Raw genomic sequence first — 12,990 nt, forward strand, 5'->3', positions numbered from 1 at the left:
CTTAATAGTGGTGACACACTGGCCTAGGCAGCAGGATTAGGCTGCAGTGTGTTAGAGGGACTGGAGGCTAAGCCAGAATGCCTGCCTATCTAATGGCATGTATTCAAATATGGCCCTGTTGCAACTGGGTATTTTGTTGAAGAGCACAAGAGTCCAGTAGGATGGTTGAAGAGTGAAGATGCCGGTCTCAGTCTCACCTCTTCCACATATTTACAACCAAATTATACACAAATACAGATAATGGCGGTCCCAGGAGAATGACCTGATGACCAGGTATGCATAAAGAGGGACTTCATGACAGAGAGGGTAGGAAAAACTGAAATTTAATTGTGTTTGGAGTCTTATAAGGCAGCACAACCCAGAGAAGGAAGGGTTGCTGTGATATGGAGCTTCTCTTACTGTTGACTGAATGGCTCATGCCCACATCAGGGACTTTAGAACCCAGGGACTGCACTGGAGAGGGTGTGCACAGTTGGTGTGCAAGACAGAGGGTCTCCTTCTGTAGAACTACAGGAGTGGGAGGAAGCAGACACCGGCGATAGAATACTGCAATAGTAGATCAACACTTGAAAGGTCAATGCTGTCCTTCCTGATAGCAACCCAGCAACCAGAGCTGGGAGGTGAAACACCCTGTACCCCTAAACAGGAGAATCTGAGGGCAGTGGACAGTATTGGTAACTGCTGGTGTGGTGATTATTGGCTTGAACCCAAACCCAGAGGGAAGGCTGCTGGCACATTTGTTCCTCCTACAGAAGAGGCACCTTTCTACATTGAAAACTATGCAATGCAAAACAGCTGCTTCAGCTCTACCAGATGAATCTGGGAAGCAACCACGAACTATGCATACTGCTGACAACCAGTGTGCAAAGCACCTGGGTCCTGGCAAATCACCTGGGAGAGCGAGCACTCCTGGGCTAGGCTCTATACTTGAAAGACAAGAGAACTAACCCCAGCCATGACTCTGTCCCAAAGAGAGCCCCCTCCTGGTGCTATGGCTATTGAGAGGATTGAGAAGGGCCTGCAGGGAAGGCAGTTTTTCATGGAAGGTACATGCAAACCTCGAGAAACGCATACCCCTCATTTGCCTGTAATCAGAAGCAGGACAGTAGCTTGTCCGCAGTGTGAAAAAACATCTCTCAGATCATTCTGCTCTGGCCCACACCCCTGACAAAAAACAATCAAAAAACCTATTGATCTCAGAACATGCACACACAGTTCAGCCCTAGTTGAGAGGTTGAAACTAGCCCAAAATTATTCAGGATGCTTTAACTGAGAAACTGGCCTCAGAGAGGGAGTCACTGAAGATTCCCCAAGCCAACTTGTGCATCCATGACTTCTCAGGCGGTTTGAACTCTTGGTCCTCACTGGCAGCAAACTCCAGAAACCCTGGAGGTATCTCAGCTCCTATCTCCTACCCCCTGCCGGTACCTGGGCTCTGACCATCTGAACAGGTGCAGAGGCGTGCAGAGGCTTCTGTGAAGCAATAGATACAAAAGGATCCTGGGTAAACAACCTACAATTATATCCTGCAGCGTGTAAATGTAATACAAGATCAATCCACCAAAACAAAAAGAGAGCTTTTTATCTCAAGCCATAAAAACTAAAGATGAAGAAACAGAGGAACAAATCACAGTGATGGAACAAAAAAAAAAAAACAAAAAAAAAAAACCACATAAGTTCAAATTCAGCAGAACTGCATAACTGGCCTGATGAGGGTTTTAAGGTAATAACAATGTTTGTTGAAATAAGAAAAAGAATGGATGAACAAAAGCAGGAATACAACATGAATAGAAAAAACATGAGAACATTTCAAAGAGAATTAATGGATTTACAAAATACCGTAAATGAACTAAAAACACAACAGAGGGCTTCAAGAGCAGACAAACACAAGTAGCTAATAGACTCGGCAAGCTTAAATGTAGAGTGGTGGAAAACACACAAATAGACCAGCAGAGAGAAAAAAAGAACAAAAATAGTACAACAGTTCCTCAGGATAATTTAAAAAGAAACAATATTCATGCCATGGTGTTCCTAGAAGGAGATTTGTGTGTGTGTGTGTGTGTGTGTGTGTGTGTATGGGGGGGGCATAGAAAAATTATTTAAAGCTAAGAATCTCTCTATTCTGGGAAATAAATCAGATATCCTGATCCAAGAGGCCCAAGGAGTCTGAAACAAACTAAATTCAAACATACACATCCCAAGATATATTCTAATAAAATCACTAAAAATAAGTGACAAGGAAAGGACACTAAAAGCACCCCCCCCCCAAAAAAAAAGAAGAGTCACAATCATATAAGGGGGCACCTATTAGACAGACCGTGGACTTTTTGGTGGAAACAGCACAAGCAATAAGGGAATGGTAGGGATATTTAAATTCCTCAAAAGAAAAAAAGATTTCCTACCAGCAGACTCAAGGAGGGAGAAAAACAAAATTTAAGAGAATACATCACCACAATGCTGGTCTTGAAATAAATACTAAAGGGACTATTATAATAACACAATTCATCTAAAAGTTATAGACACCAAAATTATACAACATGGAGGAGGAGAGTAAAAATATGGACCATTGGAACAAGTTTGAGAACAAACTATGTGTAGGGTAAGGAAAAAGTATCAGGCTTTTCTGCCCTCCCGCCATTAGGACAGATGAGGGAACCCTGTGGTCCTGAATGCATGCCTGATGGCGCACACCTGAAGTGGGTACACCTGGGCTGGGAGACTGAGTTTATAAGGGCGGCGTCGCAGGGACGCCCGCAGAAGCCAAGAATGAGCAGAAGCCGAGAGAAGCAGAGAGAACCCCAGAGAGCCCAGATAGAGTGAGGATTTGCTGGGGGCTGAGAGCACTGCCAGCCTCCCGGCCCCCCAGCACCCCTGCCTGCCACATGCCTGGTAAATCCCAATAAAAGCCTGAAAAAGCCACTGAGGACTCTGACTCCTCCTTTACCCGGTCTGCTGGATCAGAAAACCTGCTCAGTGCCCCTTCCTGCCTCTACAATTGGTGTAAGTCGGCAGGATGATCCATGCAGACGGGTATGGAGCCCTCCAAAGACCTGGAGGGACTGAGGAGTAACAGACTGTTTGCCTGTGACGACGCTGGAGGTATCATGGCGGCACAGGAGATGGACACGGTCCGGGAGCTGCGGGACGAGACCTCGCATGGAGGAGATGCCTGAGAGGACCAGCCCAAGACCGCCGAGGCAGCAGAATCGATGGGGAAAGAAAGAGGACCACGATTCAGAGCTCGCCAGTGCTGACCCAAGGAAGAGGCCTAATGGACTGATGGACTTGGACTGACAATCCCGCCAGAAGAGGGAGGAACTTTGGTAAGTTAAGTTTTTGGGACCCTGGGGGAGGATGCTATTGCTTATACACCCCAGGAGATGGGAATCTGGGGGTGCCCAGAATGCCTTGATGGCCAAAAGCAGCCTGTGTGTGCCCAGCAGCCAGACAGAGGAAAGTCAACTGAGAAGGCAAAAGCTGGTACTGATGCTAAGTTTGGGAAGCCCTGAGTGGCTTTTAAGCACTAAGTAAGCTGAGGAAGGCCAGTGAGTCTCATCAAATCACCTCTGGGTGATGTCCTGCTCGTTCTCGAGTGAGGGTGAGGAGCTGAGGAACCCGTCCTTGGGGGATGGGTGGGGAACGTGGCTTGGGGTGGAGCCCAAGCCGAAGAGGGGACCCAAGAGAGGCCGCATGTAGAGTTGGATCCCCGACCCATGTGCTTGTGCAGTGGGTTGGCCTGAGTGCAGGGGTCTGCGTGTCGCATTGGTGGCTATGAAAGCTGAGTGTTGGAGCAACCGCAGACAGAAACCCTGAGGGTTGGCGATTTCCCTCAACAGCAGAATAGAATCGCCAATCCCAGAGTGAGTGCATCCTGGGGGTGGATGCGGTGTATGGCTTGTAGCCGAGACTACAGCCAGAGGCCAGGAAGCCTGACGGCTCCTGGCATGTTATAGTAGATGCCGTGAGTGGCTCCCCTCCCTCGTATGAGCAGTGCCTTCGGCAGCAGATGTGGTGGCTCATCTGCTGGTGCCAATAATTGTCTTTTGCCACTAGGTTGGTGCCCTGCCTGGAATTATTTGTGTTCTGTTGTATTTTACGTATTTTGTTGTTCTATTGTGATGTATATTATTTGTTTTTGTGGGTCATGGCTGCAGTGTTCTATTGCCAAGAGAATCGTATGTGACTTGTGTAGACTGTCTGGCAGAAAACCCTGAGGGGGTGGACTGTAGGGTAGGGAAGAAGTATCAGACTTTTCTCCCCTCCCGCCATTAGGACAGATGAGGGAACCCTGTGGTCCTGAATGCATGCCTGATGGCGGGCATCTGAGTGGGTACACCTGGGCTGAGAGACTGAGTTTATAAGGGCAGCATTGCGGGGACGCCCGCATAACCAAGAATAAATGGGAAGCCGAGAGAATAACAGAAGCAGAGAGAACGCCAGAGAGCCCAGATAGAGTGAGGATTTGCTGGGGGCTGGGAGGACTGCCAGCCTCCTGGCCCCCCAGCACCCCTGCCTGCCATATGCCTGGTAAATCTAAATGAAAGACCTGCAAAAGCCACTGAGGACTCTGAGTCCTCCTTTACCCGGTCTGCTGGATCAGAAAACCTGCTCAGTGCCCCTTCCTGCCTCTACACTATGCAATAGGTCACAAGTATAGACCATCACACAGAAGTCTCAGTATAATTTGCAAGCCTAAATCTATAGGTGTAACACATAAGACAATGAAAATGAACAACAAAACAATAAAAGGAAGGTGTCAAAAGACAAACTGAAAATGAAACAAATCCAACAAAATGGCAGTAAGTACATACTTTCAATAATCACCTTAAGAGTAGATGGCTTCAATTCATCAATGAAAAAGTATAGAATGGCCAAATGTATCACAAAACAAAATCAATTCTTTGTTGTTTACAGGTAACTCATCTTACTACAAAAGCTAAGCACAGCCTTAAAGTAAAAGGCTGAAAGATAATCCTATAAGCAAATGATAGTTAAAAAAAAGCAATAACTGCTCAACTTATATCAGATAATAGATTTCCAATTAAAGGTAGTAAGAGACAGATATGGACATTATATAATGATTAAGGGCCTAATACAATAAAAATAACATTTATAAATACATAGGCACCAAATGATTAGCACAAAGATAGATAATGCAATAATTAATAGAATTAAAGAGAGAAATCAACAACAGAACAGTAATAAAGATTTTAACACCCTGCTTATAACTATGGACAGATCAATAAGGTAGAGGATAAATACAGAAACAATAGCCTTAAATGATGAGCTAGATCAGATAGGCTTAATATCTACAGAACATTCTATCCCAAATCTCAATTTATACATTTTTCTCAAATGCACATGGAATATTCTTCAGAATAGACCATATGTTGAGACATAAGACAACTGTCAATAAACTCTTGAAGGCTGAAACCATACCAAGCATTCTTGCTAATCATAATACCATATTGCTAGAAATCAACAATTAAAAAAAAACACCTGGGGAAAAAATTTCAAACACATGGAGATTAAACAACATGCTGCTCAATAACCACTGGGCTACAAAGGAAATTAATGTAGAAATTAAAATACCTGAACACTAATGAAAATAAGGACACAAGCTTTTAGAATGTGTGTGAAGCAGTTTTAAGAAGGAAGATAATTGCAATAGAAGCCTACATTAAGAAACAAGAAAAATCCTAAATAAACAAGTTAACATTGCAACTAAAGCAACTTTAAAAAATACAAACAAAATCAAAAGTTAGTAAAAGCAAATAATAAAAAACTAGAGCAGAAATAAAATAGAAAAGACCATGTAAGAGATCAATGAAAATAAAGTTGGTTCTTTAAGAAGATAAAATCGGGGCCTCCCCGGTGGCGCAGCGGTTGAGCACTGGCTTGCGAAGCTGCCCGAAGCCTCTGCAGCGCCGGTTCGATCTCCGGCTGCTCCCTGGCCACCAGAGGAGGGTCCCACATGGCGCGCAGACCTCTCCTGCCGCCCGCTGCTCCCCTCAGCAGTGTACCTCGGTCCTTCTGCCTGCTCTGCTCCCCGCTCTGGGGAATCCTCTCACCGTCCCTGCACCTCTGGCCTGTACCCCAGCTTGCATACATAAATAAGTCTTTTTTTTTTTTTAAAGATTTATTTTATTTATACAAGAGCCGGGATACAGGTCAGATGCATGGGAGGGTGAGAGGATTCACCAGAGACAGAGTGGGGAACAGAACAGGCAGACTGACTGAAATACACTGCTGAGGGGAGCAGCGGGGGAGACAGGTGAGGTCCGCTCGCCATGCGGGTTGCTCCAGGCCAGCGGGGATTGAACCGGCACTGCAGAAGCTGCGGACAGCTTCACAGCGCAGCGCTCAACTGCCTGTGCCACCAGGGAGACCCAATAAATATTCTTAAGGGCCTCTCTGGTGGCACAGGTTGTTGAGAGACACACTGTAAAGCTGTCCACAGCCTCTGCAGTGAGGGTTTGATTCCGGCCGCTGAGGAGAATCCCACATGGCGAAGCAGACCTCTCCTGCCTCACCTGCTGCTCCCCTCAGCAGTGTATTTCAGTCAGTCTGCCTGTTCTGTTCCCCACTCTGTCTCTGGTGAATCCTCTCACCCTCCCCCGCAAATGGCCTGTACACTGGTTCTTGTATAAATAAATCTTAAATAAATCTTTTAATTTTTTTTATCAAACCTTTAAAGAACTTATACCTATTTTACTCAAATTACTTGAAAATTATTCAAGAGGGACTACTACTCCATAACACAGTATAAGTTGCCAACATTACCCTAATTACCAAAACCAAAGACATAACAAAAACAAAAACTACAGACTAATGGCTTTGATGAATATTGACGTGAAAATGCTCAACAAACTAGTAAATGGAATTCAACAATACCCTATAAGAATCATATGTCATAATCAAGTGGATTTATTCCAGGAATTTAAAGATGGTTTAACATATGCAAATTAATTAATGTAATACACTGTATGAACAAAAGAAAGAACAAAAACCTATGATATCAATTGAAGAGAATAAAGCATTTGACAAGATATAGCACCCATTTATGGCAAAAACTCTAAACATGATGGGAACAGAAAGAATGTATCTAAACATATGTACCTAAACACGTATCACAAAACTACAGTCAGTGTAATACTTAATGGTGAACAACAGAGAGTTTTTCCTCTAAGATCAGGAACAAGGCAAAGATGCCCACTGCTACCACTTCCATTTAATTTAGCTAGAACAGTCAGACAACCAGATTTTAGCTAGAACAGACAACCAGAGGAAAGGAATCCAGAGTAGAAAAGAAGTAAAACTATCATTATTTACAGACAATATTATGTATGTATACATATATACATATATACCTACCTACATACATACATACTTAAAGATTCCACTGAAAACCTACTAGGAACAATAAACAACTACAGTAAATGGGAGGTTGCAAAATTAACGCACAAAAGAAGTCTGTTTCATTTTTACATATAATGAATGAGAAGAAAAAATTCTATTTACAATCACATAAATACCTAAAAATTAGCTTAAATAAGGAGGTGAAGTATTTATAGATTGACAACTATGGACACTACTAAAAGATATAGAAAAAGACAGATATTCCATGTTTATGGATGGGGAGAATTAATATAGTGAAAATGACTATTTTACTAAAAACAATATATTGATTTAATTGACCTATAATGGGGCAAGGCCCCATAAAAATTCCAATGATATTCTTCAATAGAATGAAAAGTACTAAAACTTAAATGGAACCATAAAAGATCCTGAATAGCTGAAGCAACTCTGAGAGGGGAAAAAAAAAGAGGCATGTTACCTGATTTTTAAATTGTATTACAAAGCAACAACAAAAAAATGGTATTAGAATAAAAATAGACACATGGAGCAATGGGACAGAATTGAAAGCATAGAAATAAATCTACACATACATCAATACCTAATTTAATAAAGTCTCTTTAACAAATGATATTGGGAAATGTGGACAACCACATGTAAAAGAATGAATTTGGACCACTCTTTAATTTCACATACAAAATATATTCAAAATGGATTAAAGACATACATATAAGATCTATAGCAATAAAATTCATAGAAGAGAGCATTAGCAATATGTTTCATGACATCAATTATAGAGGTGTCCCTGGGCATTCAACAAATATGGTAAGGGAAATAAAAACAAAAATGAGCTATTGTGACAACTTCAAATTAATAAGCTTTTTATATTTTGAAAGAACATTTTAGCAGATTAAAAAGAAATCCCACTGTGTGGGGGAAGATATTTACACATCACACAACCAATATCCAAAGTATACAAAGAACTCATCCAACTGAACAACAAAGAAACATGCAACCCGATTAAAAATGAGCAGCAGATGTCATCAGACAATTATCCAAAGAGGATACATATGTCAACAAGTATATGAAAAAATTTTTCATCAACACTTTTAATGAGGGAAATACCAGTCAAAACCACAATGAGAGATTATCTCACACCTGTGAAAATGTCACATATCAAAAAGACTCCCAACATCAAGTGTTGGAGAGGATATGGAGAAAGAGCAACCCCAAAATATTGTTGGTAGGAATATAAAATTGGTGCAGCCATTTTGGAACGTGTTCTGGACTTACTTAAAAAGCTAAAAAATGTTGGGCCTCCCCTGGTGGCGCAGCGGTTGAGCACTGGGCTGCGAGGCTGCCCGCAGCCTCTGCAGTGCAGGTTCATTCCCGGGCCGCCGGCGAGGGTCCCACAAAAAAAAAAAAAAAAAAGCTAAAAAAAATGGAAACACTATATGATCCAGCAATGCCACTGGTATCTATCCAAAGAGCATGAAATAGACAACTCAAAAAATTACATGCTCCAAAGTGTTCATTGCAGCCTTACTTACAGTAGGTAGGCCACGGGCACCTAAGTACTCACTGATAAAGGACTGGAAAAGAAGATGTGGTATTCAATTTTCCCAAGACTATTTGTTAAAGAGGCTCCTTTCTTTATTAAATTAGGTCCTGGTGTATGTGTGTAGATTGCTACTACTCAGCCACAAGGAAAGATGAAATATCATTTACAGCAAATTGTAAGGACTTGAAGGGATTAATGTGAAGCAAAGTAAGTCAGAAAGTTAAAGGCAAATGTTGGAAGATTTCACATATGTGAGTAATATAAACAAACAAAGCAAGTGAATTGACAAAGCCAAATGATTGTAAACTAGTAGACACTGACAATTAAGAGGTTAAGAGGGTGGGGAATAAAAAATGAAAATGGAAAGGGAAGGAAAGGAAGCGGGGAGGGAAAGAGAAGCAGAGGGCAGGGAGGGAGGGGGAGAGAGAAATCCCAGCACAGGGGAGGCACTGGGTAGAGCTGGGACCTTAAGCAGAAGTTGGGAACAGGATATTTGTGAACTTAAGTGCCCAGGCTCTAATAAAAACTGTTCCTGCTCCCCTCCCCCGAAGAGTGAAGTGCAGGCATTGCTCCAGCCATCTCTGGATTGGGTGGGGGGGGGGGGGAGAATGGGGCACCTTAGGAGCATGGCGAGGGACAGGTTAGGCAGTAACAGAGATTTTCCCATAACTCATATACCGCGGGAATAATCAGAAATAAGCAAACAGATTTTCATATATTAGCACCCTCAAGAGATGGAGACACAGGGCTCAGAGAGATGCCAATGGGCAACTAAGGCTGGGAGTGAATTTTCCTAAGGCTGGGAGTGAATTTTCCTAAAGTTCTTCCAGCCCACCTGGTCTCTGTCTGGCTTAGTTATGCCTGGACCCAGCAAACAGTGACTTCCTGGCTGGCAGCCACTGTGCAGGGACAGCCAGAAGAAGGAATTTAGAGAATTCCTCATGCGTGCAGAATCGACAGGGGTAGGGAAGCAGGGTCCGGTGACAGGGCAGAGGTTGTTGTTCAAGTGACATGTAATAGCAGGGCAGAGGGGAGGTAACACATTTAAGAGAGATTTATGGGTGAAGTAAGACTCAGTGATATTAGATAAAGATTAAAATAAAGACAAGTCTCAAATGAGGAGCCACAAGCAGCTTGACTCTGCCCTAGAATAAACCCTATGCTTTTTCTAAACAAACCCCTGACTGTGTCTCAGAGCGCCCACCCTGCTCAACACTGACTCCTGGCCCTCCTCACTCATTGAGCCCTGGCCCTGCCCCTGCCCACACACTGAGATCTGACCCTGGCCACACACTGAGATCTGACCCTGCCCACACACTGAGCCCAGCCCTGCTCATACATGGAATGCTAACCTGGTCACAGGCTGGATGCTGAAGCCCGACATTGGTCTTTCTAAGCTGCTCTTTCTCTCCCTCCCCACTGCAGCCCCCTCCCTCCTAGCCCAGAAGCCTTTGTTCTAGCCAGGCTGGTTTCTTTACCACCTTTCTGCACACCTTAGCTCATGCTCATCATGAAGGCTGGCCTAGAGTTCTCTTCCATGGTCTCCCTCCTCTGCCTCCCCTACCTGACCTTCTCGGCCTGCCCTGGCTCTGGATCTTAGTGTCATGGGACATGGGCCAACATCTCTCAGCTACCCCACCAGTGGACAGCACCTGGGGCAGGCAGGCAGCCAGTTAATATATACTGAGCCCTACTGTGTGCCAGACACTGGGAACACACGGAAAGGACAAGACAGCGTCCTGTCCTCACAGAGCCATGCCCTGTAGAGGGAAGACGGACCTGAAACAATCAGGACCCGAGGATTCATTCCATAATTACAGGAGTGTGAGGTGTGGTGAAGGAGAGTGAGAGGACCTCGGGGTCACACGGTAGGTAGGAGGTTGACTGACCCCAGAAGGCTTCACCAAAGAGGAGTTTAGGCTGAGGCATGCAGAGGTGGCCAGGGGGAAAGAAGAGAAGAGTGTTCCAGGCTGGATTCTATGCCAAGGCCGTGAGGCAGGAGGGGAGAGGTGGGAGGTCTGGCAAGGCAGCGAGAAAGCAGTGAGGCACCAGGCATGCCCTGTACATGAGAAGGGCAGGGGCTGGGTCACACCCTTAACCATCAGGTTGAGAGAGCACACTTAGGAGTTAATCCACACCCAGGAGCAATGCAAAGGCTCCAAGTAGAAGAATGGTCTTAGATTTATGTTTTGTAAATGCCAACCCTAACTGTGGAGAGTGGAGTAGAGCGTGGCAGGGTGGAGCCTGCTCAGTGAGTAGCTTGCTCTGTGCCAACACAGTTCTAAGGGTTTGACAGGTATGGCCCACTCCTCACACCCCGCATGATATAAGTCCTCACACTGTCCCCACCATACAGATGGGCCAGCGGAGCACACGGACATGACACAAGATGCGCCCCCTCACTGAGCCCGTGGATGGAAGTGCTGGGCTGGGGACCCAGGCAGCCTGACTCCAGGCCCGAGTCATGGCCTGGTGAGGAAGCTGCTGTGGGCCCAGGCAGAGGCGCCTGGATGAAGGGAAAGAGTTGATGTTCTGAGGGAGGCATTAATGACCGAGAGACGCCAGGCATGGCTCCCGATGTCTGGCCGGGCGCCTGTGTTACTGTGTCCACTAACAAGCTGGGCAGGAGCTCAGAGCTTGGGAGAGTGTTCTCATTTTGGACATGATGAGGTTGGGGTGTTCAGGGAGGTTTCATTTAGTCCATAGCCAAGGAAAGAAGGTGGGGGCTGATTATGTCATTTGGGCCCCACCACCGAGAGATGGATAGAGAGCAGGGCTGGGGCTAGAACAGTAACAACTAGTTAAGCAGAAGAGCAGAGAAACAGAGAGCGGGTCTAAGCCACCAGGGACCCAGCTGTGAATTCTGAGAAGACAAGCCAGCCAAGGGGAGCGGGGAGGGCTGGCCTGAGAAGGAACAGAACAACCCTGTGTGCAGTAACGGTACCAAGGCAAAGCCCAGATGGCGGTGACAACTGTCATGGGTGCTGAGAGACGAGCTAGACCAGGGCCTGAGAGGCCTTAGCTGGGCAGAGGGCCTTGGTGAACTTGAACTTAGTCAGCTGAGATAAGGAAGTGGATTTGGCAATCATAAATAATGTGGGTTTTTTTTTTTTCCTTTTAGGGCAGGTTTATTACAAAAAAGGGGGAGAAAAATAAAGGACACTAGCATAGAAACAAGCAGGCAGAAAGGCTGCTGCCTGGGGCTTTCTTTTGATTGTTTGTTTGAGGAAATTGTTGATGGAAAGGAGAAATACAACAGAAAAAAAAAAAGTATAGCTAAAGCCCAATGATGGAGGGACTTGAGGTTCTTAAGAAGGACGAGACTGATTCAGTTTCAGTGCTCATAGGAAGCCTTGTAGACTGGGGGAGGCAGGAGGCTGGAAAGGACTGTGCGCAGGGAAGAGAAGTAAGTCCCCTGTCAGGAGAGAGTCACACCAGCAGGGGGCAAGGTGGGTACTGATAAAAAGACATTCATAGAGTAAAGGCCAGGGAGGTGAAGTAGTTCACACCTTAGAGGGCACCCCCCTTCCTTTGTCTCTCACAGCCGGATCCCAATCACAGGGCCGGACAGGTTCCCACTGGCTGTGTTCCCTGTGGTAAGGTCCCATGGGAAGGTTCTCCAGAGCGAGATAGCCCTGTGGATCACAGTTCTCCACCCTACCTTTTCCTGGTACTGGCGCCGGGAGGAGTCCAGAGACTGGATGAGGGCAGTGGCATGGCCGATGAACATGGCGTAGCAAGTGGCGCCCACGATCATGCTGAGCATGGTGAGCCAGACATCCGACATGCCCACGGGTGCCTGCCGTCCATACCCGATGCATAGCATGTGGCTCATGGCCTTGAAGAGGGCATAGGAATACTGCTTTCCCCAGGAATTGTTCTGTGGGCAGATGTACAGGTTGACAGACAGATCCAAGGGGTGTGTGTGAATGGGGTTCAGGACGATGAGAGGGTAGGCTCTTCTCACTAACACTCGTGTCACCTGCCACTTCCCACCCCTCAACCTAATTCCTTCCCAGTGGTTGAATCCAGGGTTCCCAACTTTGCTGTTGACTGAAAACCTTGGGTAGAGG

The 12,990-nt window shown here is 45.4% G+C and overlaps 1 protein-coding gene across 1 annotated transcript in view; it reads right to left on the reverse strand.

Moving 5' to 3' along the window:
* HCN4 (hyperpolarization activated cyclic nucleotide gated potassium channel 4) overlaps positions 1 to 12,990 on the reverse strand; it is a gene marked incomplete at its 5' end in the record, with an annotated part of 50,688 nt that overhangs the window by 4,355 nt on the left and 33,343 nt on the right. The window contains one exon of the mRNA XM_084240551.1: positions 12,579 to 12,797. Within this exon, the coding sequence (XP_084096677.1) occupies positions 12,579 to 12,797 (219 nt within the window). The remainder of the gene's footprint in view (positions 1 to 12,578; positions 12,798 to 12,990) is intronic.

This window comes from Talpa europaea (assembly GCF_964194135.1).
Source record: "Talpa europaea genome assembly, chromosome: 8".
NCBI lineage: Eukaryota > Metazoa > Chordata > Mammalia > Eulipotyphla > Talpidae > Talpa > Talpa europaea.